This window comes from Humulus lupulus, chromosome 2 (assembly GCF_963169125.1).
Source record: "Humulus lupulus chromosome 2, drHumLupu1.1, whole genome shotgun sequence".
In the NCBI taxonomy this organism is placed as follows: domain Eukaryota; kingdom Viridiplantae; phylum Streptophyta; class Magnoliopsida; order Rosales; family Cannabaceae; genus Humulus; species Humulus lupulus.
In genome coordinates this window covers 73,967,351-73,992,702 of record NC_084794.1, presented here as the reverse complement: position 1 = coordinate 73,992,702, position 25,352 = coordinate 73,967,351, and the positions used below count along the sequence as shown (strand labels likewise).

General features: G+C 37.4%; 1 protein-coding gene and 1 pseudogene across 4 annotated transcripts; one reads left to right on the top strand and one right to left on the bottom strand.

The window, feature by feature from the left end:
* Nucleotides 1–1,838: 1,838 nt before the first annotated feature.
* LOC133814407 (pentatricopeptide repeat-containing protein At3g28660-like) lies at nucleotides 1,839–2,893 on the bottom strand (annotated as a pseudogene).
* LOC133818044 (uncharacterized) lies at nucleotides 2,770–23,595 on the top strand. Of its 4 annotated transcripts, XM_062250731.1 has the most exons (17): nucleotides 2,770–3,245; nucleotides 3,464–3,589; nucleotides 3,697–3,756; nucleotides 4,109–4,222; nucleotides 4,309–4,396; nucleotides 20,391–20,533; nucleotides 20,618–20,719; nucleotides 21,161–21,232; nucleotides 21,309–21,408; nucleotides 21,495–21,577; nucleotides 22,215–22,292; nucleotides 22,372–22,470; nucleotides 22,577–22,627; nucleotides 22,746–22,802; nucleotides 22,939–22,980; nucleotides 23,305–23,352; nucleotides 23,516–23,595. In XM_062250731.1, the coding sequence occupies exons 1-17, from the start codon at nucleotides 3,105–3,107 to the stop codon at nucleotides 23,543–23,545; spliced, it is 1,434 nt and encodes a 477-aa protein (XP_062106715.1). In that variant the 5' UTR covers nucleotides 2,770–3,104; the 3' UTR covers nucleotides 23,546–23,595. The 4 variants fall into 4 exon arrangements, with proteins under 4 accessions (XP_062106715.1, XP_062106714.1, XP_062106716.1 ...); XM_062250730.1 differs by having other exon boundaries at nucleotides 23,305–23,595; XM_062250732.1 differs by lacking the exon at nucleotides 4,309–4,396 and having other exon boundaries at nucleotides 4,109–4,244; nucleotides 23,305–23,595.
* The last annotated feature ends 1,757 nt before the right edge of the window (nucleotides 23,596–25,352 follow it).

Sequence of the window (25,352 nt, the reverse complement as noted above, 5' to 3'; positions counted from 1 at the left end):
GATTACAAGGCTCTAAAGTTGAAACAAGATTTCAGTTATGAAGAACATCCAGTATGCTTTCTGGAGCGGGGAACCAGGGAGTTAAGGTCCAAAAGTATCCCTATAGTTAAAATTGTGTGGAGCAATAGCACTGAAAGAGAGGCAACATTGGAATTGGAGGAAGATACGAGTGAACGGTATCTCGAGGTATTTGGTAAGTAAAATTTTGAGGATGAAATTTCTTTAAGGATGGAAGATTGTAATAACCAAGGTTATTATTTTCTCCTTAATTATGACTATATGTTAGTTTTTATTATAATTTATAGTTTAATTTGAGTGGTGAAAATTAAAAGGATTGCTTTAGGTTTTAATTAATTATTTTAAGTTATGATTTCTATGACTTAGAAAATATTTATAATTTAGATAATTATAATTATTATGGTTAGTATTTATAAGATTTTAGTATATGAATAAATTAGTGTATAGTTTTAAGTTTTTAATTAAATTAGAATATAGTTTTTAAGGATTATACATGTGACATAAAATTAAGTCCCAATTATTTAAAATATAGTGTATGGACAAATTCCCCTATAGTATTATTAGGTGGAATTTTTGTGAATTTACTTCTTAAGTAACAAAGTTTAATTTGAAGAACCAAGTAAAGACTTACTTAGTCATAGGCGTGTAACACATAAGTAGGAAGGATTTTGACTCATTTTGAATTTTAAAGATAGGTGTGACACTAAGCTTGAATCAAGTTACCAAGTTGAATCATTTGAAAACATTTGAACTTAAGAATGCATAGGTGTAGGAGTGGGCATGAGTTTTGGAGTTTTGGAGAAGATACTGGAGACTTTGACTACTTTGGTTACTTGTTAGTATATGTCATATTGAGAGGATTTGTAGCACCTTAGAATGGGTAAAAGTGGGCTGGCCCAAACTACTATTAGGGAGGGAGTTTTGAAAGTTAAAAACTAGTTGAATGGTGGAGGAGAAAATCAAGGAAATGAGTTGGGTTTGCAGCCTATAAATAGAGTTATACCTATCATTATTTTTCACACAAATCGAAGCCTTCAAGTGCTCTCCATTTTCGAAGTCTACATCTCCCAAAAGTTCCCATCTTTTTGCTCCATAAACACACCATATAGTCGAACCACTATAGCCTTTATAGTGCTCGGGAATTCTTTTTCTTCTATTTGCTCTATAAAGCCTCAAACTCTATAGCCATTATAAACCTCTATATAGCCAAAATACACAAGCCTATCAAACCACTTAAATAGCCGAAATTACCAAGTATCAAGCTCTTAGCATTGTTGTTGAGGATAGACATTTTTGATGGAGGCTCGGAATTTTGAAATTATTGATCTTTTGGTTCTAGGTTTAAGGTATGACTTTTATAAGGTTTAGAATTTTTGGAAGTTTAGTTATTATTATAAGTCTCTAATCTTAAATATTTTATGTCATATATAAGGTTTTGAGCGATTCTTTATAGCAAAAGCAATCTCTCTTTTCTTCTCTTATTTCCACACTCAAGGTAAGGAAAATTAGGTAGTTTAGTTTATGACCTATGATTATGACTTATTGTGACATATGATTATGATCTATGTTATGACCTAGAATATATTATGATTTTGTGTGATTAGTATAGGTTAGCATTGTTATGGAATTTTGTATGATTTATGATATATCTGATATGACTATTTTTGTTTGTATTTTTCTTATTGGGCTTAGAAGTTCACTCCTTATGATGTTGTTGTGCAGACAATTGAGGATAGAAATGTCTGTGGTGAGTGAGACCTAAAAGCTAAGTGATGTATTCGGGGGACCATATAGTCGAGGAATGATCAACGCGCCTATAATAATTATAAATTAGGACGTTAGAACTACACAAATTTAGTGTCATGTAAAATCCCTTATTGACTTTTCATGTTGTGTAACAAAAGCTGGCCTTCCTTTTGTAGCCCTGAATGAGTACAAGCCGCAAGCACTCCAAGAAGGACAACCCCATCAGGCCTGATCCCATCTTCCTTTTTCATCCTCTCCTAACAATGAATTGCTTTCCTAGCATGCCCATGTAATGCAAATCCTCCTATAATGGCTGCCCAAGAGAACACATTCCTTTTAGGCACGTTTTCAAAGACTTCCACAGCCATGTCCAGAAAACCACATTTTGCATTCACATCAACAAGCGCCGTCCCAATGAAGGTATCTGATTCAAATCCTTTTCTCTCCTTAGTGTACTCATGTACCCACGTCCCCTGCCAAAAAGCTCCCAAATGAGTACATGCCGCGAGTGCAGTAACCACACAAAACTCATCAGGCTCAAACCCGATTGACAACATATCCTGGAAAGCTCTTAGAGCCTCAGAAACAAAACCGCATCGAATATACCCATTCATAAGAACATTCCATTGAAATTGATCTCTTTCAGGAATTTCATCGAACATCTTCCTAGCATCATCCAACAACCTAATAAGCGCGGTCTGCACGTGACCATCCAACAAACCCAATTGTGAATTTGCTTTCCTTCAAGCAACCAAACGCCATTGACGCTGGTCAGAAGGGCAAAATGAAAGGTGCAGTGATCACTAATAACTTCGTCGCTTGTTCTTAACTTGAGCTGGAAGTAACGTAGAGCTAAGTGAGGCTTAGAACTGCGCGAGTAGGCTCTGATAAGGGTGTTGTAAACATACAAATTGGGTTTCTCGATATAATTAAAGAGATGAGAGGTATATGAGAGGTTGCCGGAGCCTGACAGTGCAGAAAAGGCAACGAGATTGCTGATGACGTAGTTGTTGAGGTGGAGACCGTGGGTGATAAAGATGGAGTGAATGACCATTAGTTGAATCATATTGGCGCATCGTTGAGCCAGAGACATGCACCGCTTCCATGCTCGGAGCTGCAGCTGCCACATGGATGAGTAATTAAGCAAACTGCCGCCGGGCTGGGCTATTGACTGTTCATCAAGCCTAGCATATCATATTTTGAAAAAATATTTGTCGTTTCAGTACAAAAACGTCTTGTCGTTTGTGAAGTGCTCTAGTATATCTACTCAACTCAACTATCTGATTACGAATCTGTAAACTCAAACTTGATAACCAAAGAGCCAAGCCAACTGGGCACACATGAGCTACACTTCGACTCGCTTCATCCGCCATTTTGGTCTCTCCTCGGCCATTGCATGCTCCACTCGAGACATTGGCTACCTCCTTATAACCCCCGCGAAGCAGAAACTTTGTACGGCTGCCTTTCCCATGGCCCAAAAGGTAAGACTCTTTTAACACTTTTTTTTCTTAATCAAATTGCAATGTTCCTACAATGGAAGTACATCAACAAATACGTCCTCCAAACATTTATATTTAACCGAGTACTAGGCTCAGTGATGAAAATAATAATTGTTTGTTTCTATCAGGAACCAAATTAATTTTTGTGTTTTTTCCTTCTATTAGTTTGTTGTTTTTTATCATTTTTCTTTGGTGGGCAGGGAAGTGAAGAGTTATTGGCTGTAGTTGGGGGTGGAGCAGCTGGGTTTTATGGGGCTGTTAGAGCTAAGACTGTTGCACCTAAGCTTAATGTGGTGGTTATTGAGAAAGGAACACCTCTTTCTAAGGTTTGTTCTCCTTACAATTTTCTTATTCATAGCTCTTTATTTTTTATTTTATTTTTTGGATTTATGCTTTCATTCCTTCTAACCATTTGTAGCTGTTGCATTGGCAGGTAAAGATTTCTGGGGGTGGCCGTTGCAATGTGACTAACGGGCACTGTGTTGAGAAAGTGGTGAGCTTTGTTATTAGTTATTACTTAGTACAAGGGAATAAATTTTAGTTAAGTAATTTGAGAAAGAGGACAATATAATTTGCTTACTGTGACTTTAACGGCAACTATATTTTGATTTTTCTATTGATTTATTTGTCCTCTAGAGAAGCCTTACATCAATTCTAAATTTAAGAAAGCGAAATTGAGCATTTTACTTTGCCTTCACGTGAGCTGGACAAGCTACACCATATTCTTTTTACTTAATTCTGAGCTTTAATTCTAACTAGTATGATTTCTTTGATATGTATTTATAGAACTGTTGTTTAAGCCATTTTTATATGTAATTTTGTTTAAAATGATAAATTGTTCATAGATTTTGGCAGAAAATTACCCAAGAGGTCATAAAGAATTCAAAGGATCTTTCTTTGACATGCATGGGCCAGATGATACCATGTCCTGGTTTTCTGATCATGGAGTGGACTTGAAGGTTTTTCCTATAAACCGGTGTGGTGTGTCAGTTGTTTCTTATTTTATATTTCTTCATGTGAGCTATATATGAAAAAGCTCTTATAGGTTGAGGAGGATGGAAGGGTATTTCCTGTCAGCAACAGTTCTTCTACAATAATCAACTGTCTCATGTCTGAAGCAAACCGAACAGGAGGTAGTCTATAAATTGAACTATAGTACTACTAAGTTACCTTATAGTAGGGAAGAGGGTGTAGTGAAGTCTCTCAAGTTGCATTTTACTATAAAATCTGTTGATATAGTTGCTGCAGAAATAAAAAATAGGAACGAAATTACCGATAATCTGGGTTGAGTCGCGGACTAGGTCGCTCTCTTTAAGACGTTCGCGGCACAGTTCAAAAATGTGCAAGCAGACTATCAGCCAGGTTGTCTCCGGGATAAAACAGCCCAGTCAATACACTGTATCGAACCTCCACTGCACCGTAGAGAACCGTCAAATACCACACCCTTAAAATGTTACTACTCGGAATCGATAAAACTCAGTTTAATTTTTTGATAGAAAAAATGAGATCGCACGAAGTGGATCTCAATTAACGGGAAAAAAAATGTTTTATTAAATAATTTTTTCCAAAAATAATAAGGTGCTCACCACACCAACCAGCTCAGCTCGGCTCGATCGGCGGCGCGCGTGTGTGGTGTTTAGGTGAGCCTTTATGTGACTCCTTCCTCTTCTATAAAAGTGGGTACCCCTTGGGGCACAACTCCAATGCTCAAGTCCACTATATATATACTCTTACAAATAAGTATTCCAAAGCAATGTGGGACTCTTCCTCTAGGGAGACAATAAAGCACATTTTCTATTTTTTAACAATTCACACATATATCTATAAGTTCCAACAATCCCCCACTTGAATTATTAAAAATATTTTTCCATCGAGCAGTAACCTAAAACAATAAGATTGAGCATAAACAAAGGTATCTTTTGACTTGAACCTTTGCAAGTGAATGCAATTTAGAATATACTAGAGTGACACGTAGTCTTAAACTCTATCTCTAACATTGCACCACGCACAATCTTTCTAGGGTGTAGTCCAAAAGTCTGTGCTTTAATGGTCATGCAAGTCTATCCCAATATAGTGAACGCTCTAGAAATTTGCCCAAAATTTCATCGGAAGAGGCCCCACTTCCACATTCACGTAGGTGAGTCTATCAAGAGTACTCCTGTAGCTCGGTACTCCACTCCACATAGAGTATAGATCTCATTAAGAGTTTCTATTAACTCATCCTTATGTCGCTTCAGTGTTTCATGCCTCAAGTTAACTTTAAGTAATAGCATGATCTAACTCATATCACATCATAACTTGTTATTACCCATTAAACCTATTTCTTGGGATCTCCAGTCTATAGGTCGGGTTACCATCATGTGTGACTCATCATTCTAAGGGCAACAGTCCCATTCCTTTTGATGTTTTAAGGACTTTCTCTCTAGCTAATCCTTTCGTCAAGGGACCAGCTAAATTTTCATCAGTGTGTATATGATCCAGTCTTACAGTTCCTGTAGAGAGGAACTCTCTAACAGTACTGTGCTTACGTCGTATCTGACGTCTTTTACCGTTGTAATAACGGTTCTGAATTTTTGCAATAGCCGCGGCACTATCACAATAGATCAACACAGCTGGTATTGGTTTTTCCCATATAGGGATCTCAGCTAGCAGGCCTCTCAACCATCCTGCTTCTTCACTAGCAGTAGCTAGTGCTATCATTTCTGACTCCATTGTAGATTGAGCCAGAATAGTCTGTTTCTTAGACTTCCATGAAATAGCTCCACCAGCTATGCTAAAATTATAGCCGACAAGGTGTTCCAGTCAGCATCGTTGTATCCTTCAAGGACACCGGGAAACTTATGATAATGCAATCCAAGGTTCATAGTTCTCTTAAGGTACCTCATGACCCTTTCTATAGCATGTCAATGCTCAACACTAGGTTTACTAGTAAACCTGCACAGTAGTCCCACAACATAGGCAATGTCGTGTCTAGTACAATCAGTGGCATACCTAAGGCTGCCAATGATGCTCGCATACTCTGTTTGTCTTACACCATCACCAGTGTTCTTAAAAAGCTTTATACTAGGATCATAGGGTGTACACACAGGTTTACCGTTAAAGTAATTGTATTTCTTTAAAATCTTTTCAATGTAATGAGATTGATCCAATGAAATTCTCTTTTCAAACCTAATGATCTTTATACCAAGGATCACATTTGCTTCTCCTAGATCTTTCATGTCAAAGTTTTCACACAGCACAGATTTCACATCATTCACGACATGCAAGTTTGAACCAAAAATAAGCAAATCATCCACATATAAACATATGATGGTGCTAATGGCATTCTCAGATTTTGTTGACGGTTAGAAAAAATAGGGTATTAATGTTTGATCTTTGGGATTCCTATTTCTATTTCTAATTCTGTGAATCGATTCCAAGGAATCGATTCCTAGTTCTATGATTAATGTAGTTATTCCTGTAAATTCTATATATATCTCTAGTCCTAGGTTGTACAAAGTGTATCAGTTAATAGAAATACAGCTAGAAAAATGTTTTTTTTTTCTCACCATTTCCACATGGTATCAGAGCTGTAAGGCTTGATTCCGACCACCCTCTTTTTTTCCTCCATTTTTTCCAGCGCTCGTCCCTCCTTCCAGTCACAAACCAGTCTAGTGACACTCCAGGCACTCCAGCGAAGTCGTTTAGCACCTGCTCCAGACCGGCAATCCCTTCAGTCGCTCCACTCCGGCGCTCAACCTCCAGTCGCTCCACTCCGGCATCTCGACCAGTCCAGTCTGACGACAGTCCAGCCCGGCGGCGCTACACTCGGCCCCCGTAGCCCTCAGAAGCTCTCGGCCAGCCCTCAGAAGCTCTCCGCAACACTCCTCAGCTCTCCCTCACAGCCTCCAATCTCACTGAGATGTCGAGCAGTGATGAAGTTACCTCTCAGACTATTGGGCCTCAGTCAACCCAGCCCAATGAAGGTAACCCTAACCCCAACTCAACCCAGTGGGTCTATGGGCTCTCTTTATAGCCTTGATAGTGGTTCACTTAATATTACAACCCATAAACTTGATGGAAAAAATTATTTACAATGGGCCCAATCTGTCAAACTTGTCATTTGTGGTCGTGGTAAACTAGGATACATTACTGGTGATCTCCCTGCACCTCTTTCCAATGATCTTACATACAAGGTATGGCAAGCTAAAAATTCTATTGTACTTGCATGGTTAATTAATTCAATGGACTTAAAAATCAGCCGCAAATATCTATTCTTTAAGATTGCTAAGGAGGTGTGGGACACTGCCCGAAAAATGTATTCTAACCTTGGTAACGTCTCTCAAATTTACGAAATCCGTACCAAGCCTAAAGAAATCAAGCAAGGTAATCAAACTGTTACCCAATATTTTTCCGACTTACAAGACTTGTGGCAGGAGCTCGATTTGTATCTAGATACCACACCACTATGTGCTAACTGCACTACAATCCAGCGGCAACAGTTTGAGAAAGAACGAGTTTTTGAATTTCTTATAGGGTTAAATAGTAATCTTGATGAAGTTAGAGGTCGTCTTGTGGGTCGTGCCCCATTTCCTGACACTGAAGAAGCCTACTCTGAGGTTAGACGTGAAGAAGCACGTCGTCGTGTCATGCTCACTACTCCTGACCTGCAGCCCATTGAAAGCTCAGCTCTCGTATCAAAATCTGGCCCCCTACCACATGGCAGATCCACTCCTGACCCTCAACCTAATCGTAAGGGTGATCGGGTGATCGGGTGATCGGCCTTGGTGTGATCACTGCCAACGTCACGGTCATACTCGATCTACTTGTTGGGTAATCCATGGTAAACCACTCAATTGGACCCCTCGCCGCCAAAATGAAAGAAAGGCCTATCAAACTCAAACTGAGAGTACCAATGATCATAATAGTGCTGATACCCCTTTATTCAATTTATGTTTTTAAAAACCCAAATTGATGATGTTTTTTTTAATTAGAGTTAAGATTTTAATTTTTTTTAATTAATTATGATTTTGGTTATAATTTAGATTTTGGATTAAGTTTTTTTTTTAATTTAGTATTTTAATTAGTAAATATTTACAAATTTAGTAATTTTGATTTGTTAATTAGTTTTAAGCTTTTAATTTTCTTTTTCATATTAATTTCTATATTTTTTTAATATTTTAAATTCATTTTTAATTATTTTAAAAAATTTTAAATCCATTAAATTAACTTTTAAAAATAGTTATGAGCTGAACAAATCAGGTAATGACATGTAATAGTCCAGTCATCACCAAACGAAGATCAACTGACGGGACTAACGGAATTACAGTTTTTCTGACTTTGGTTATTATTGCCACTAAAAATAAATATTGGGTCTATACCGCGTACAAAACCCAAACATTGGGTACTTATGTCGCAAATATCCCTTTTTGTAAATAAGAATATTACTGATTTTCATTGTGATATTTGTCAATTTGCCAAGCACACACGTATTTCGTTCCCTCACAAAATATATACACCTTCCAACCCATTCTCTCTAATTCATAGTGACACATGGGGACCTTCCAAGGTCAATACTTCTCATGGTAAGCGATGGTTTATCTCTTTTATTGATGATCACACACGTCTCACTTGGGTCTATCTTCTTAAAAGTAAGTCTGAAACATGCCAAATTTTTCAGAACTTTCATCAAATGATCCAAACACAGTACCAAACATCTATAAGAATACTTCATGCTGACAATGGTACTGAATATTTCAATACCACTCTTGGTCCCTCTCCTCTCAAAAATGGGATTGTCCATCAAAGCTCGTGTGTTGATACTCCGCAAAAGAATGGAGTTGCTGAACGCAAAAATCTCCATCTCTTAGAAGTAGCTCGTGCTCTTATGTTCACTATGCATGTCCCTAAACATCTTTGGGGCGACGCTATCCTTACAGCTGCTTATCTCATTAATCGCCTTCCTAGTCGACCCCTTCAGTTCAAAACACCATATTCTGTTCTTCAATCTCTATATCCTCACATCTCTACAAATACTCTACCAGTTAAAGTATTTGGTTGCACTGCTTTTGTGTATGTTCACTCCCACCATCAGAGTTAATTTGATCCTAGAGCCATCAAGACTGTGTTTTTGGGTTACTCGCCTACCCAAAAAGGTTATCGGTGTTATTGTCCCATTACGAAAAAAACATTCATTTCATGTGACGTCACCTTTTTCGAGAATACTCCTTACTTCACTCCCACATCGCTTCAGGGGGAGTCCAACCATCACCAACAAGAAGCTTAGTGGTCGTGGGGGTTAGAATTACCCTTAACAACTCTTTTTCCATTTACCTCTTCCATTCCATTCTCTTCTGAATCAGATATCCAGACTTTCTCTCCTGAACAAGGAAACCCAACTATTTCTCCAGAAAATCCACCAATCTCTCCTAAAAACACTGAACCAGAAGGACATCCTCAAGACCAAAACGTACAGAAAGAGATTAGGGTGTATTCCAGGAGAGAGAAATAAACAAGTTATGAATCCTCAGCAGAGTCAAACGCCCAATCCGGTGATGGAACCGCTTCCCTCAAAAGATTCAGGTATTCTCCCATCTAACAAACAGTCAGATCTAGATAATCCTATTGCATTAAGGAAAGGAACCAGATCATGTACCCAACACCCAATTTCAAAGTTCATTTCTTACTCAAAATTGTCATCTCCATTTAAAGCTTTCACCTTGAATCTATCAAATGTTGTGATTCCCAGGAATATCAAAGAAGCACTTGATTCTCTCCAATGGAGAGCACTTAAACATAATGGAACGTGGAAATTAGCGGAGTTACCACCAGACAAGAAGGTAATAAGGTGCAAATGGGTGTTCAGTGTCAAATTCAATGCAAATGGATCTATTGAGAGGTACAAAGCTCGGTTAGTTGCCAAACCTATGGAATTGACTACACGGAAACATTCGCTCCAGTTGCCAAACTCAACACTATCAGAGTTCTACTCTCACTAGCTGTTAACATGGATTGGGGATTACACCAACTTGATGTAAAGAATGCGTTCTTGAATGGGGAACTTGAAGAAGAAGTGTATATGAGTCAGCCTCCGAGATTTGAAGAATCTCTCAAGACAACCACAGTTTGCAAACTGAACAAATCACTCTATGGCTTGAAACAATCTCCCTGAGCATGGTTCAATCGTTTCCTAAAAGTTGTCAAAGGGCTTGGATACATACAAGGCCAGACTGATCACACTCTTTTTGTCAAACACTTAGGAAGTGGAAAAATTGCGGTACTAATCGTATATGTTGATGACATAATTATCACTGGTAATCACATTGAGGAGATAAACTCAATCAAAGAAATGTTGGCAAAGGAGTTCGAAGTCAAAGATCTCGGTGCTCTCACATATTTTCTGGGTATGGACTTTGCTAAAAGCAAAAAAGGTATTTCTGTGTCCCAGAGAAAATACACTCTAGATCTTCTAAAGGAGACAGGAATGTTCGAAAGCAGGCCCAACAGAACTCCAATTGAGCTTGGAGACCAAAGGAAAATGTTTGAAGGAAGTCCAGTTGACAAAGGGAAGACCAACAGCTGGTAGGAAAACTCATCTACCTCTCACATACTAGACCTGACGTTGCTTTTGTAGTGAGTCTAGTCAGTCAATTCATGCATGATACGTGTCAGGGACATCTCAATGCAGTGTATAGAATTCTGAGATATCTCAAGCAAACACCAGGAACGGGCCTCTTTTTCAGGAAGACAACTGAGAGAAAGGTTGAAGTGTTCACAGATGTAGACTTGGCTAGTTCAGTTGATGATAGAAAGTCTACATCTGGATATTGCACAATGGTATGGGGGAATGTAACCGCATGGCGAAGTAAAAAGCAAACTGTGATTGCAAGAAGCAGTACAGAAGCAGAGTATAGAGCCATGACTCATGGAGTGTGTGAAGCTATATGGATCAAACGTCTACTAGAAAAATTGAAGATTGAATATGAAGCCCCTATTCAGCTCTACTGTGACAACCAATCTACTATTAACATTGCACATAACCCTATACATCATGACAGAACCAAACACGTGGAAGTTGACCGTCACTTCATCAAAGAAAAAGTTGATGGAGGAGTTATCAACATTAGATATGTGCATACTAATCAACAACTTGCTGATATTCTCACAAAGGGACTATCTGAACAAGCATTTGATTTTCTTGTAAACAAACTTGGACTCATCAATATCTATAGTCCAGCTTGAGGGGGAGTGTTGACGATTAGAAAAAATAGGGTATTAATGTTTGATCTTTCGGATTCCTAGGAATAGGAATCGATTCCTATTTCTATGATTAATGTAGTTATTCCTGTATGTCCTATATATATATCTAAAGCTAGGTTGTACAATGTGTATCAGATAATAGAAATACAATCTCCCAGAAAAGTGTTCTTTTTTCTCACCATTTCCACTGATTTATAATAAATGCATTTGTCACTTTCATTCACTTTAAAACCATGAGAGATAACTAGATTGTCAAACTTTTCATGCCATTGCTTAGGCGCCTGTTTCAAAGCATACAGAGATTTATCTATATTGCACACTTTATGTTCTTGACCAGGAATCACAAATCCCTCAGGTTGGTCCATGTAAATCTCTTCTTCTAATTCACTATTTAAAAAAGCAGTTTTAACATCCATTTGATGCACAACAAGATCATATAAAGAAGCTAAAGCAATAAGCACACGAATAGATGTTATTCTGGTGACAGGTGAATATGTGTCAAATAAATCTACGTTTTCTCTCTGTCTAAAACCTTTGGCAACAAGACGTGCCTTGTACTTATCAACAGTACCATCAGGTTTCAATTTCTTTTTTAGAATCCATTTACATCCTATTGTCTTACATCCTGGTGGCAAATCAACTAAATGCTAGGTTTTGTTAGACTCAAGAGAGTCCATTTCATCATTAATGGCTTCTTGCCACAGGTCAGCATCTAATGAGGTCAAAGCTTCTTGGAGGTTCAAAGGATCCTCCTCTAAAGTATATGCACAGAAATCAGAACCAAAGTCTTTAGAGACTCTAGCTCTTTTACTTCTTCAAGGTTCAGTTTCTTTACCCTTATGATGCTCAATGTCCCTAATCACAGGCATGTTACTAGATGATGCACCCCCACTATTTCTCAATTTAAATGAAAATCTATGTTCATAAAAATCAGCATCATTTGATTCCAAAATAACATGGTCTTTCAAATAAAAAAATTGATATGTTTTACTATTAACAGAATAGCCAATAAACGCACATTCATATGCTCTACTAGCCAATTTTATCCTTTTAGGATCAGGAATTCTAACATATGCCAAACAACCCCAAGGTTTAAAATAAGAGATATTTGGTTGTTTATTTTTCAAGATTTCATAAGGAGAAATTTTGCTTTTAGATTTTGGAACTCTATTAAGCACATAGCATACAGTCAATAATATTTCTCCCCACTAATAAGATGCAGTACCAAAATTAAGCAAAATAACAACAATTGATTCAGTAAAAGTTTTATTCTTCCTTTCGGCTTTGCCATTCATTTCAGGTGAGTATGGTGCAGTTTTTTCATGTATAATTCCATGTGAGTTATAAAAATCAACAAACATGCTAGAATCATATTCAGTGCCTCTATCACTACGAAATCTCTTTATCTTTCTATTAAATTGATTTGCAATTTCAGTCACAAAAGATTTAAACATATAAAGAGCATCACTTTTATTTTTCATTAAGTACACATATGTAAAATCAGAATAGTCATCAATAAAAGTGATAAAATAACGTTTTCCATTTTTGGTCAACGTTTCATCAAGTTCACAGATATCAGAATGAATTAAATCTAGAGGTTCAGTTTCTCTGGTCACAGATTTATGCGGTGTTTTTGTGATCTTAGCTTGGCTACAATAGTCACATTTTTCAAAGTCATTTAAAGATAATTTAGGAATTAAGCCTAAACTACTCATATTCTTAAATAAACAAATCAGCCCCCAATAGTCTGTGTAAACCCCGCCTTGTTGAGAAGGTAGCCCAAGACCAGATTCTTTCTCATCTCTGGAGTGTGCATGACTTCCTTAAGAATCACAGTTCTTCCAGAGGTAAACTTTAATTCCACATCTCCAATACCAGCAACAATCGTAGTGTGTGAATCTCCCAGCAACACTTTCTTATCCTCAATAGCAGCAGTATATGTCTTAAACATGGTTCGATCATAGCAGACATGGCGAGAAGCGCCAGTGTCTACCCAACACCCTTCTGATCCAGCAACAAGGTTGATTTCAGATTTCATAGCCGTGAAAGGCTCTTCAGTTGTCAGGTTAGCTTGCGGTGCAGAGCTTGGCCTGTTCCTGCACTTGCGTGCCATATGACCTGGTCTGTTGCAAACAAAGCACAAAAATAGTGCAGGTTCATTCTTATTATTATTATTAGGGGGTGTTGCTGCTGTCTATTTTGGTTCCTTTGATGATTCCAATTCTGATTATTGTTCCGAGGTTGATTGTTGCGGTTTGAGTTCTGCTTTTGATTCTGAGTCTTAAGGTTTTTCCCATTGGGTTTCAGAACCGCAGTAGACTTTTTGTTAGCATTGTTGTTGCTGGATACACCAAGCACTTCTTCTTTCTGGTCTTGTTTACGAATTTCCTCCTCAATACGAAGGCGAGTGATCAGACTTTCCAGTGAAAATTCTTTTGTTTTGTGCCTGATAAATTTTTTAAAATCTTTCCACGCAAGGGGTAGTTTGTCAATAATCACAGCAACTTGAAATTGTTCATCTAAAGACATACCTTCAGAAATGATTTCATGAGTGATTTTCTGAAGTTCATGAGATTGGGCTTCCACTGACTCGTCATCGGTCATCTGAAATTTGAGGTAGCGATTGACAGCGTACTTCTTGGTTCCAGCCTCCTTAGTGTCATACTTCTTTTGCAGTGCGTCCCAGATTTCCTTAGCATTTTTGTTAGAATTATAATAATCATACAGGTCATTAGATAAACCATTGAGAATGAAATTTTTGCATAAAAAATCATTTCGACCCAAGCCTCTAATACCTTAGTTTGTCTGTCTTATTCATCGTTCTTATCTTTTTCAGAGACAATAGGCTTATCAGTAGTCAGAGCAGTTGTTGACAGTTAGAAGAAAATAGGTTTTTAATGTTTTGATCTTTGGGATTCCTGGAATAGGAATCGGTACCTATTCCTGTATTTAATGCAATTACTTATGTATTTCCTATATATACCTCTAGTCCTAGGTTGTACAAAACTATCAGTGAATAGAAATATAGTAAGAAACAGTTTTTTCCTCACCATTTCATCATGGTATCAGAGCCATAAGGCTCGATTCTGTCCCCCCCTCAGCTTTCCTCCATTTTTTCCGGTGGTCGTCCCTCCTTCCAGTCGCAAACCAGTCCGGCGACACTCCAGGCCTCCGGCGAAGTCATTTGGCACCTGCTCCGGCGCTCAACCTCCAGTCGCTCCTCTCCGGCGTCATCTCCAGCGTCTCGGCCAATCCATTCCGGCGGCAGTCCAGTCCGGCGGCGCTACAGTCGGACCCCTGTAGCCCTCAGAAGCTCTCGGCTCCACTCTCGGCACAGAAGCTCTCGGCCCCGTTGCCCTCCAGTAGCTTCTCTCTGTGATGTTGAATAGTGAGGAGGTTACCTCTCAAAATATTGGGCCTCACTCAACCCAGCCCAATGAAGGTAACCCTAACCCCAACTCAGCCCACACTCAACCCAGTCAGCCCATTGGGTCTATGGGCTCTCTTTATAACCTTGATAGTGGTTCACTTAATATTACAGCCCATAAACTTGATGGCAAAAATTATTTACAATGGGCCCAATCTGTCAAACTTGTTATTTGTGGTCGTGGTAAACTAGGATACATTACTGGCGATCTCCCTGCACCTCTTTTCAATGATCCTACATACAAGGTATGGCAAGCTGAAAATTCTATTGTACTTGCATGGTTAATTAATTCAATGGACTCAAAAATCAGCTGCAGATATCTGTTCTTTAAGACTGCTAAGGAGGTGTGGGACGCTGCCCGGAAAATGTATTCTGACCTTGGTAACGCCTCTCAAATTTTCGAAATCCATACCAAGCTTAAAGAAATCAAGCAAGGTAATCAAACTGTTACCCAATATTTTTCCGACTTACAAGACTTGTGGCAGGAGCTCGATTTGTATCTGGATACCACACCACTATGTGCTAACTGCACTACAATCCAGTGGCAACAGTTAGAGAAAGAACGAGTCTTTGAATTTCTTACGGGGTTAAACAGTAATCTTGATGAAGTTAGAGGTCGTCTGGTAGGTCGTGCCCCATTTCCTGACACTGAAGAAGCCTTCTCTGAGGTTAGACGTGAAGAAGCACGTCGTCGTGTCATGCTCACTACTCCTGACCTGCAACCCATTGAAAGCTCAGCTCTCGTATCAAAATCTGGCCCTCTACCACAGGGCAGATCCACTCCCGACCCTCAACCTAATCGTAAGGGTGATCGACCTTGGTGTGATCACTGCCAACGTCACGGTCATACTCGATCTACTTGTTGGTTATCCATGGTAAACCACCCAATTGGACCCCTCGCCGCCAAAATGAAAGAAAGGCCTATCAAACTCAAACTGAGAGTACCAATGATCAGAATAGTGCTGGTACCCCTTCATTCAGTAAGGAACAACTTGCCCACCTATACACTCTTTTGAGTCAATCATCCATAAAACCCAATTCCGATCCTGAGACTCATAGTGCCTCTGTTGCACACTCTGGTAATTTTTCTTCCACCTCCAACACACCATGGATCATCGATTCGGGCGCCACTGATCACATGACAGGTTTACCACATTTGTTTGATACTTATTCTCCATGTTCCACTAAATCTAGTGTCACAATTGCAAACGACACCTATTCTCCTATTGTTGGAATAGGCACTATTAAATTATCTGCCGACCTCATTCTTAAATCAGTACTTTATGTTCTTTCTTTGAAATGCAATTTAATCTCTATCCAAAAATTAACCAGTGATAATCATTGCTTCGCTAAATTCATGTCAAATTCTTGTCAATTTCAGGATCTATCATCGGGGAGGATGATTGGTAGTGCTAGGGTTCATAACGGACTTTATTTCTTTGAAAGGCAACATCCAGTTAACGAGCTCTCTTCTCTACTACGTTTGGGTTCAAGTTCTATTTCTAATTCTTGTTCAAGTTCATCGTTTGTTTCAAACTCTGTTTCAAAAACAATTATGTTATGGCATTGTCGACTTGGGCATCCAAGTTTTTTATATTTAAAACACTTATTCCCATTGTTTTTTGTAAATAAGAATATTGCTGATTTTCATTGTGATATTTGTCAATTTGCCAAGCACACACGAATTTCGTTCCCTCACAAAATATATACACCTTCCAACCCATTTTCTCTAATTCATAGTGACATATGGGGACCTTCCAAGGTCAATACTTCTCATGGTAAGCGATGGTTTATCTCTTTCATTGATGATCACACACGTCTCACTTGGGTCTATCTTCTTAAAAGTAAGTCTGAAACATGCCAAATTTTTCAGAACTTTCATCAAATGATCCAAACACAGTACCAAACATCTATAAGAATACTCCGTACCGACAATGGTACTGAATATTTCAATACCACTCTTGGTCCCTATCTTCTCAAAAATGGGATTGTCCATCAAAGCTCGTGTGTTGATACTCCGCAACAAAATGGAGTTGCTGAACGCAAAAATCGCCATCTCTTAGAAGTAGCTCGTGCTCTTATGTTCACTATGCATGTCTCTAAACATCTTTGGGGCGATGCTATCCTTACTGCTGCTTATCTCATTAATCGCCTCCTTAGTCGACCCCTTCAGTTCAAAACACCATATTCTGTTCTTCAATCTCTACATCCTCACATCTCTACAAATACTCTACCAGTTAAAGTATTTGGTTGCACTGCTTTTGTGCATGTTCACTCCCACCATCGGAGTAAATTTGATCCTAGAGCCATTAAGACTGTGTTTTTGGGTTACTCTCCTACCCAAAAAGATTATCGGTGTTATTGTCCCATCACCAAAAAAACATTCATCTCACGTGACATCACATTTTTCGAGGATACTCCTTACTTCACTCCCACATCGCTTCAGGGGGAGTCCAACCATCACCAGCAAGAAGCTCAGTGGTCGTGGGGGTTAGAATTACCCTTAACAACTCTTTTTCCATTTACCTCTTCCACTCCACTTTCTTCTGAACCAGATATCCAGACTCTCCCTACTGAGCAAGAAAATCCACCAACCTCTCCTAAAAACACTGAACCAGAAAAACATCCTCATGACCAAAACGTACAGAAAGAGATTCAGGTGTATTCCAGGAGAAATAAACAAGTTATGAATCCTCAGCACAGTCAAACGCCCAATCCGGTGATGGAACCGCTTCCCTCAAAAGATCCAGGTATTCTCCCATCTAACAAAGAGTCAGATCTAAATATTCCTATTGCATTAAGGAAAGGAACCAGATCATGTACCCAACACCCCATTTCAAAGTTCATTTCTTACTCAAAATTGTCATCTCCATTTAAAGCTTTCACCTCAAATCTATCAAATGTTGTGATTCCCAGGAATATCGAAGAAGCTCTTGATTCTCCTCAGTGGAAAGCAGCAATGCTTGAAGAAATAAGAGCACTTAAACATAATGGAACGTGGAAATTAGTAGAGTTACCACCAGACAAGAAGGTAATAGGGTGCAAATGGGTGTTCACCGTCAAATTCAATGCAAATGGATCTATTGAGAGCTACAAAGCTCGGTTAGTTGCCAAGGGGTTTACTCAAACTTATGGAATTGACTACACGGAAACATTCGCTCCAGTTGCCAAACTCAACACTATCAGAGTTCCTCTCTCACTAGCAGTTAACATGGATTGGGGATTACATCAACTTGATGTAAAGAATGCGTTCTTGAATGGGGAACTTGAAGAAGAAGTGTATATGAGTCAGCCTCCGAGATTTGAAGAATCTCTCAAGACAACCACAGTTTGCAAACTGAACAAATCTCTCTACGGCTTGAAACAATCTCCCCGAGCATGGTTCAATCGTTTCCTGAAAGTTGTCAAAGGGCTTGGATACATACAAGGCCAGACTAATCACACTCTCTTTGTCAAACACTTAGGAAGTGGAAAAATTGCGGTACTAATCGTATATGTTGATGACATAATTATCACTGGTAATCACATTGAGGAGATAAACTCAATCAAAGAAATGTTGGCAAAGGAGTTCGAAGTCAAAAATCTCGGTGCGCTCAAATATTTTCTGGGTGTGGAATTTGCTAGAAGTAAAAAAGGTATTTCCGTGTCCCAGAGAAAATACACTCTAGATCTTCTAAAGGAGACAGGAATGCTCGGAAGCAGACCCAGCAAAACTCCAATTGAGCTCGGAGACAAAAAGAAAATGTTTGAAGGAAGTCCAGTTGACAAGGGGAAGTACCAACAGCTGGTAGGAAAACTCATCTACCTCTCACATACTAGACCCGACATTGCATTTGCAGTGAGTCTAGTCAGTCAATACATGCATGATCCGTGTCAAGGACATCTCAATGCAGTGTATCGAATTCTGAGATATCTCAAGCAAACTCCAGGAAAGGGTCTTTTTTTCATGAAGACAACTGAGAGAAAGGTTGAAGTGTTCACAAATGCAGACTGGGCTGGTTCAATTGATGATAGAAAGTCTACATCTGGATATTGCACAATGGTATGGGGGAATGTAACCACATGGCGAAGTAAAAAGCAAACTGTGGTTGCAAGAAGCAGTACAGAAGCAGAGTATAGAGCCATGGCTCATGGAGTGTGTGAAGCTATATGGATCAAACGTCTACTAGAAGAATTGAAGATTAAATATGAAGCCCCTATTCAGCTCTACTGTGATAACCAATCTACTATCAGCATTGCACATAACCCTATACATCATGACAGAACCAAACACGTGGAAGTTGACCGTCACTTCATCAAAGAAAAAATTGACAGAGGAGTTATCAGCATTAGATATGTGCATACTAATCAACAGCTTGCTGATATTCTCACGAAGGGACTATCTGAACAAACATTTGATTTTCTTGTAAACAAGCTTGGACTCATCAATATCTATAGTCCAGCTTGAGGGGGAGTGTTGACATTTAGAAGAAAATAGGTTTTTAATGTTTTGATTTTTGGGATTCCTGGGAATAGGAATCGGTACCTATTCCTGTATTTAATGTAATTACTTATGTATTTCCTATATATACCTCTAGTCCTAGGTTGTACAGAATTATCAGTGAATAGAAATATAGTAAGAAACAATTTTTTCCTCACTATTTCATCAGCAGTGTTAACATTTTTCATTGTGAGAAAAAATAACATCTTCTGTTTCCATCTTTTAAAATGGTTACCCTCAAAACGAAATGGTTTATTAATGTCAACAACACCAGAGTTATCATCGGTAGTCATGGCAAAAACTTAACGTCTTAAAATAGTTGATATAGTTGCTGCAGAAATAAAAAACAAGAACGAAATTACCGATTAATAATCTGGGTTGAGTCGCGGACTAGGTCGCTCTCTTTAAGACGTTCGCGACACTGCCTAGAAATGTGCAAGCAGACTATCAGCCCCGTCGTCCCCAGGATAAAACAGCCCAGTCAATACACTGTATTGGACCTCCACTGCACCGTAGAGAATTATCGAATACCACACCCTTAAAATGCTACTGCTCGGAATCGATAAAACTTAGTGTAATTTTCTGATAGAAAAAATGAGATCGCACGAAGTGGATCTCAATTAACGGGAAAAAAAAACATTTTATTAAATAATACACCACACCAACCAGCTCAGCTCGGTTGGCGGTGCGCGCATGTGGTGTTCAGGTCAGCCTTTGTGTGACTCCTCCCTCTTCCACAAAAGTGGATACCCTTTGGGGCTCTAGGGAGACAATAAAGCACCTTTTTATATTTTTTAACAATTCACACATATATCTACAAGTTCCAACAAAATCATAGTTACTGTTATTACTATATCCACCCTACCTGTCTTGCTTATAGTATGAACATCATCTAATTTAAAAACATTTAGATGTGAACTTTTTGTATCATAGCTCATGAGTTTTTTTTTACTGACAGCCTTAGGTGCATATTCATTATCAGTTGTTTTGCAGACTGGAAAAACTGTGAGAACAGCATCTGCTAATGGTGGGAAATTTCTTCTTGGTATTGGGAAGCAGGCAACCAGTCCTATTGAATATGTTGAAGCAGATTATCTATTGATTGCTAGTGGAAGTAGTAGTCAGGTTAAGACGGACAAATGAGGTTTCAAATTCCATTCCTTTGAAATATATCATAGAGTTACTGAAATATGCTTGTTCTTGTTACAGGGTTTTAGTCTTGCATCTCAGCTTGGTCATTCGATTATAGACCCAGTGCCAAGTTTGTTTACTTTCAAGACTCTGGATCCACAGTTAGCAGAGTTGTCAGGAGTAATGTTTCTAATTCTTTTTTTTAGAGGTTAACCATATCATGTTTATAGTTGACTGTTGTATTTGGAACCTAAATTCATAAGGAATACATAACTGGCTGAAGCCTGGAATGATAAACTAGTGGTATCCAAATATACATTGCACCTGGCTTAAAAAGTGTGAAACTAGTTGCTAGTAGATTCTTGTGCGGGGCTGATGGTTTTCTAATTCCGATAGCAGAACATCTCTTTTTATTTATTTTAACTCTTCCAGCTTTCATTTTATGGATATGATTTCTTTTTGCTTAGAATTGTTATAATAATTAATATCCTTCAGATCCCTTAATATTCAGACTCATTATTTAACGCTGCATGACATTGATGATATGTTAATTGTTAACATGTAACTTTTGGATAAAATAAATTCAGTTTATAAATATTAACTTTTTTTCATGATATACAGGTTACGTTTCCAAAAGTAAATGCAAAGCTGACATTAGAAAGTGTTAAAAGGAATGTACAACAATTTACACAGGTCTGCTTTGCTCCTTGGTAACTTTGTCCTTTGATTTGAATCACATATGACATACCCAAGACCTGTATAATTGTAGGTTGGCCCCATGTTAGTGACTCATTGGGGACTTAGTGGGCCTGTAATTCTTCGGCTATCTGCTTGGGGTGCTCGTGATCTATTCTCATCTGGTTACAAAGGTAAAGAAATTTCCCAAGTTTTCCTGGTTAGATTTCGTCATGTAATAGAATTTTGTTATTTTTCAACTTGATTGCATTGGATGCAGGGACTGTTACTGTGGATTTTATGCCTGATTTACACATAGAAGACGTCAAGTCAATGCTTAGTCGACACAAGCTTCAGTTCTTGGTATATCCACATGTTATTGTTTGTTTTGTGAAGCTTTATCATTGTATCCAAGTTTTAATTTGTACAAGTAGGAAGTAATTTATTAATATCTGTCTAAATATCATTTGAGTTATGCCTACACTGGATATGGTATGTCAAACGTGATGGAGCTTACTAATTTTAAGTTTGCTTCTTAAAATAAAACCCACATAACATGACAACCCATTTAACTCTTCCTATAAACAAAAATATTACAAGCAAGCTGGTAAATGAATTCCACGTTAAAATTATAAATTTGCAGTTAGGCAGCCTAATCTGTATCTGGTGTTTTAGACTAGACGGTGGATAAAATATTAAGTTGGCTTCTTGGCTTTAAAACTGCATAACATTGCAGCCCATGTAGCTTGCTGTATACCTAAATTTTCAGGTTGACTTATGCCACCTTAACATTGTAACACAGTAATTAGGCCATCTTAACATGGTATGTTTCTCAACAGGTAAAACATTCAAATTTGGTTAAGTAGTTTGGTAAGATGTTAATCTCAATATTGGGCTTGACTTCATAGCAGATGCAAGATAATTTGGTGATGACTTCATTTGTGACCAAAACTCTGTGTATGAAGTGTCAATTATTTTTCTCTTTCTGGCTACCATGCAGAAGCAGAAAGTGTCCAACTCATATCCACCAGAATTTGGTCTTGTGAAGAGATTCTGGAAGTATATATTGGATCGCCAGGTTTTACGCCTTTTTTTAAGCTTCATCTATTGTTTTCTTGAATAGAACATCTCCCCATATATTATACTTAAATTTGCAGGGTTTATCTGGAGATGACTTGTGGTCTTCTATTCCAAATAACACTTTGACTTCTGTTGCTTTTCTATTGAAGAATTGTGACTTCGGAATTACAGGGAAGGTGAAACTCTGAACTTCCAAGTGATTTTTCTTCAATTATTCTTTTGATTTTCAAAATCATTTTGTTATTCATACTGGGATTAAGAAGCATTTTTCATGTTGTGTAGGGTCAATTTAAGGATGAATTTGTCAAGGCCGGGGGTGTTCCACTATCTGAGGTCTCTCTCTCTCTCTATTTCTATGTATATACCATATATGTGTGTGTATCTATTGTTCAAGTACATTTTATTTTTCTACATGTACATATTTTAATAAATTTATGTTGCTCCTCTGAAGATTTCGTTGAATACAATGGAAAGCAAAATTCATTCAGATTTATTCTTGGCCGGGGAGGTAATTTTCCATGAAGACTTTGTGGGTCTAATTCTATGACAAAATTTGACCAACGTTTACAAACTAGTATCAATGTTCATAATAAACCCATGACCATAGTTTATCCATTTCTTGACACAAGTGAAATATGTTTCAGGTACTGAATGTTGATGGGGTAACTGGTGGTTTCAATTTTCAGGTAATGAAAATTGTCATAGTCTCTTCAAAATTAATGTGTATAACTTAGTAATCTTTTACATACATAGCAAACAACACCTGCTTTAAAATTCACACCCTTGTAAGCAGTTTTTATGATTGAACTTATCCTCAGGATAGCAGTACAAACATACTGTCATTAAAAATTTTCATTGGTGTAAGATTCAATTTAACTTTTACATGGTGAAATATTATTAAATGTCCAATCTATAGGCGTAAGATTTTGTCCATTCCTTTTTGTATTGCTAGTGATTTGTCCATCACTAGTGGATTCTGGCTAATCCACTAGTTTCATTTCTTTATGCAGAATGCTTGGTCAGGTGGATACATAGCTGGAAGTACTATTGGTACACGAGTAAGTGATGCTCATCTCAGGGGTTTGGATTTAGCATAAACTTGGTTAACATAGAGGATTGCTTATTGTGTCAAATCAAATATTTCGTTTATTTTAAGAAAAGTTAATATATATAGAATCTCCTTCGTGAGTTGTCTTTTTTTTTTTTTTTTTATTTATATAGGCTTTCGATTTGAGACCCATTTCGGGATAGTGCCTAAGTGATGATTAACTTTGATTAATAGGAGGTCCTCTCTTCAATCATGGCTTTGCTTAATTATGTTTATCCCTTTGGTTGATCTTTGAGTAAAAGAAAAGCCATACTTAAAAATAGGTTTTTTCAATTGTATGGTTGTTGTATGGTGTGTATGTCCTGGTCCACCTCTTTTGGGTAGTTAGTTTTCATGTAGCTTTTTGTTGCCTTTTTCGACATATAAGGATGTTGTAATGACATACCTGTTCCACCTTTTGTGTGTGTGGTAATTTTGGTATAATAACGACAATATGTGCATACCAATTTCTTATGTAGACTGATAAATAGCTTACTAAATAAATAGATATGGGCAATATATACCCTCTTGGGTAGAGAATATGCTCGCATAACTAAGATATCACCTTTGAGAAAAAAAGAAAAAAATGAAAACAAAACAAAAAATCCTGAGATGTCACATTTCACAATGGTCGTCAATCATGAAAGAAATTGTCAAGAAACTACAATGAAAATGCCCAACTGCCCAATTGTATTATACTACACTTTTACGTTATTTGTCTCTGTGTTTGTGTCTTTCTTGGAATCACACAGGTAAAATAGTTGAAAGGTGACATATGGGTTATTTGGAAATAGGTGATAAAATTCCAAAACCAAATCATTAAAAAAACCAAGAAAGTGAAAAAGTGACTTTCCAACCAAGTGATACAGTTTATTGGATAAAGATTGAATTAATCAAAATATTTCCATCTATAATAGTAAGATTCCGCCGAATAAAGTACTTATTGAATTGACAATAAGTCTTCAAATTCGCATGCAATCTGCTAACCATTGGCGTGCAATCTCAAGTTGATGAGTCAACGGTCAATCGGCGTTTTAGACCATTTGAACCGGCATGAATGTTTGACCTATTAACAAATAAATAAAAACTCCCTACAAAAAAAATTAATAAATAAATAAAAACTAACAAAATCGTAACATTTTACAAAGTAAAAAATTTGGGATGGGATATTACTTGGATAATTCTATTTATAAAATGTAATTAGCACGTTAATAATTTTTTTTTAATGATTAAGATATGTGAATCCTTCCTTAATAAAAAAGAAAAAGAACGAAATGCATTTAAACTGTTAAGAATTTGGAGTGCATTATAGGGTAATTGATATAATATTCTTTTGGGGTGAGGTAGAGGTAGTACACTGTACATCACTAGTTTATAAATAAATATATATTATACTCATAGGACTATTATAAGTAATTTTTTAGGGAATTAAACAGCAAGTACTAGTAAGATGGCCATGTGTTTATATATAAAGACTGTTTGGAAATAGTTGTGGAATTATTAATTACATTATATTTTAAAATACAAACTATATTTAGATGTTAAGTAATAATTATTTATGAATTTATATTATTATATTTGACAAAATAATTAGGAATTATATTATAAAACAAAGTGTCATTACACTGGAATGAAATGAAAACCATTAGAAAAAGAAAAAAACAGGAGCAACATAGTCAGATAGAAAGATCCCAAAGCAAGACTTCCAAACCAAATAAGATCATTTATTTAGTCCAAATAAATAATTTTAAGTAGTACCGAACAAAATCCACCACCACCCATTTATAATGATAATTCATTAATTTATTTTCTCTTAAATGACAGTTTTCTTGGGTGAGAATTAGCCTATAGAAAATTAAATGGACCACAACCAATATTCGGAGTTGAGGTAACTGACTGACACAGATGGCTATAATGCATTCAGAGAGAATCCAAATCTCTCTCTCTTTCTCTCTCTTAGTCACAAGCACT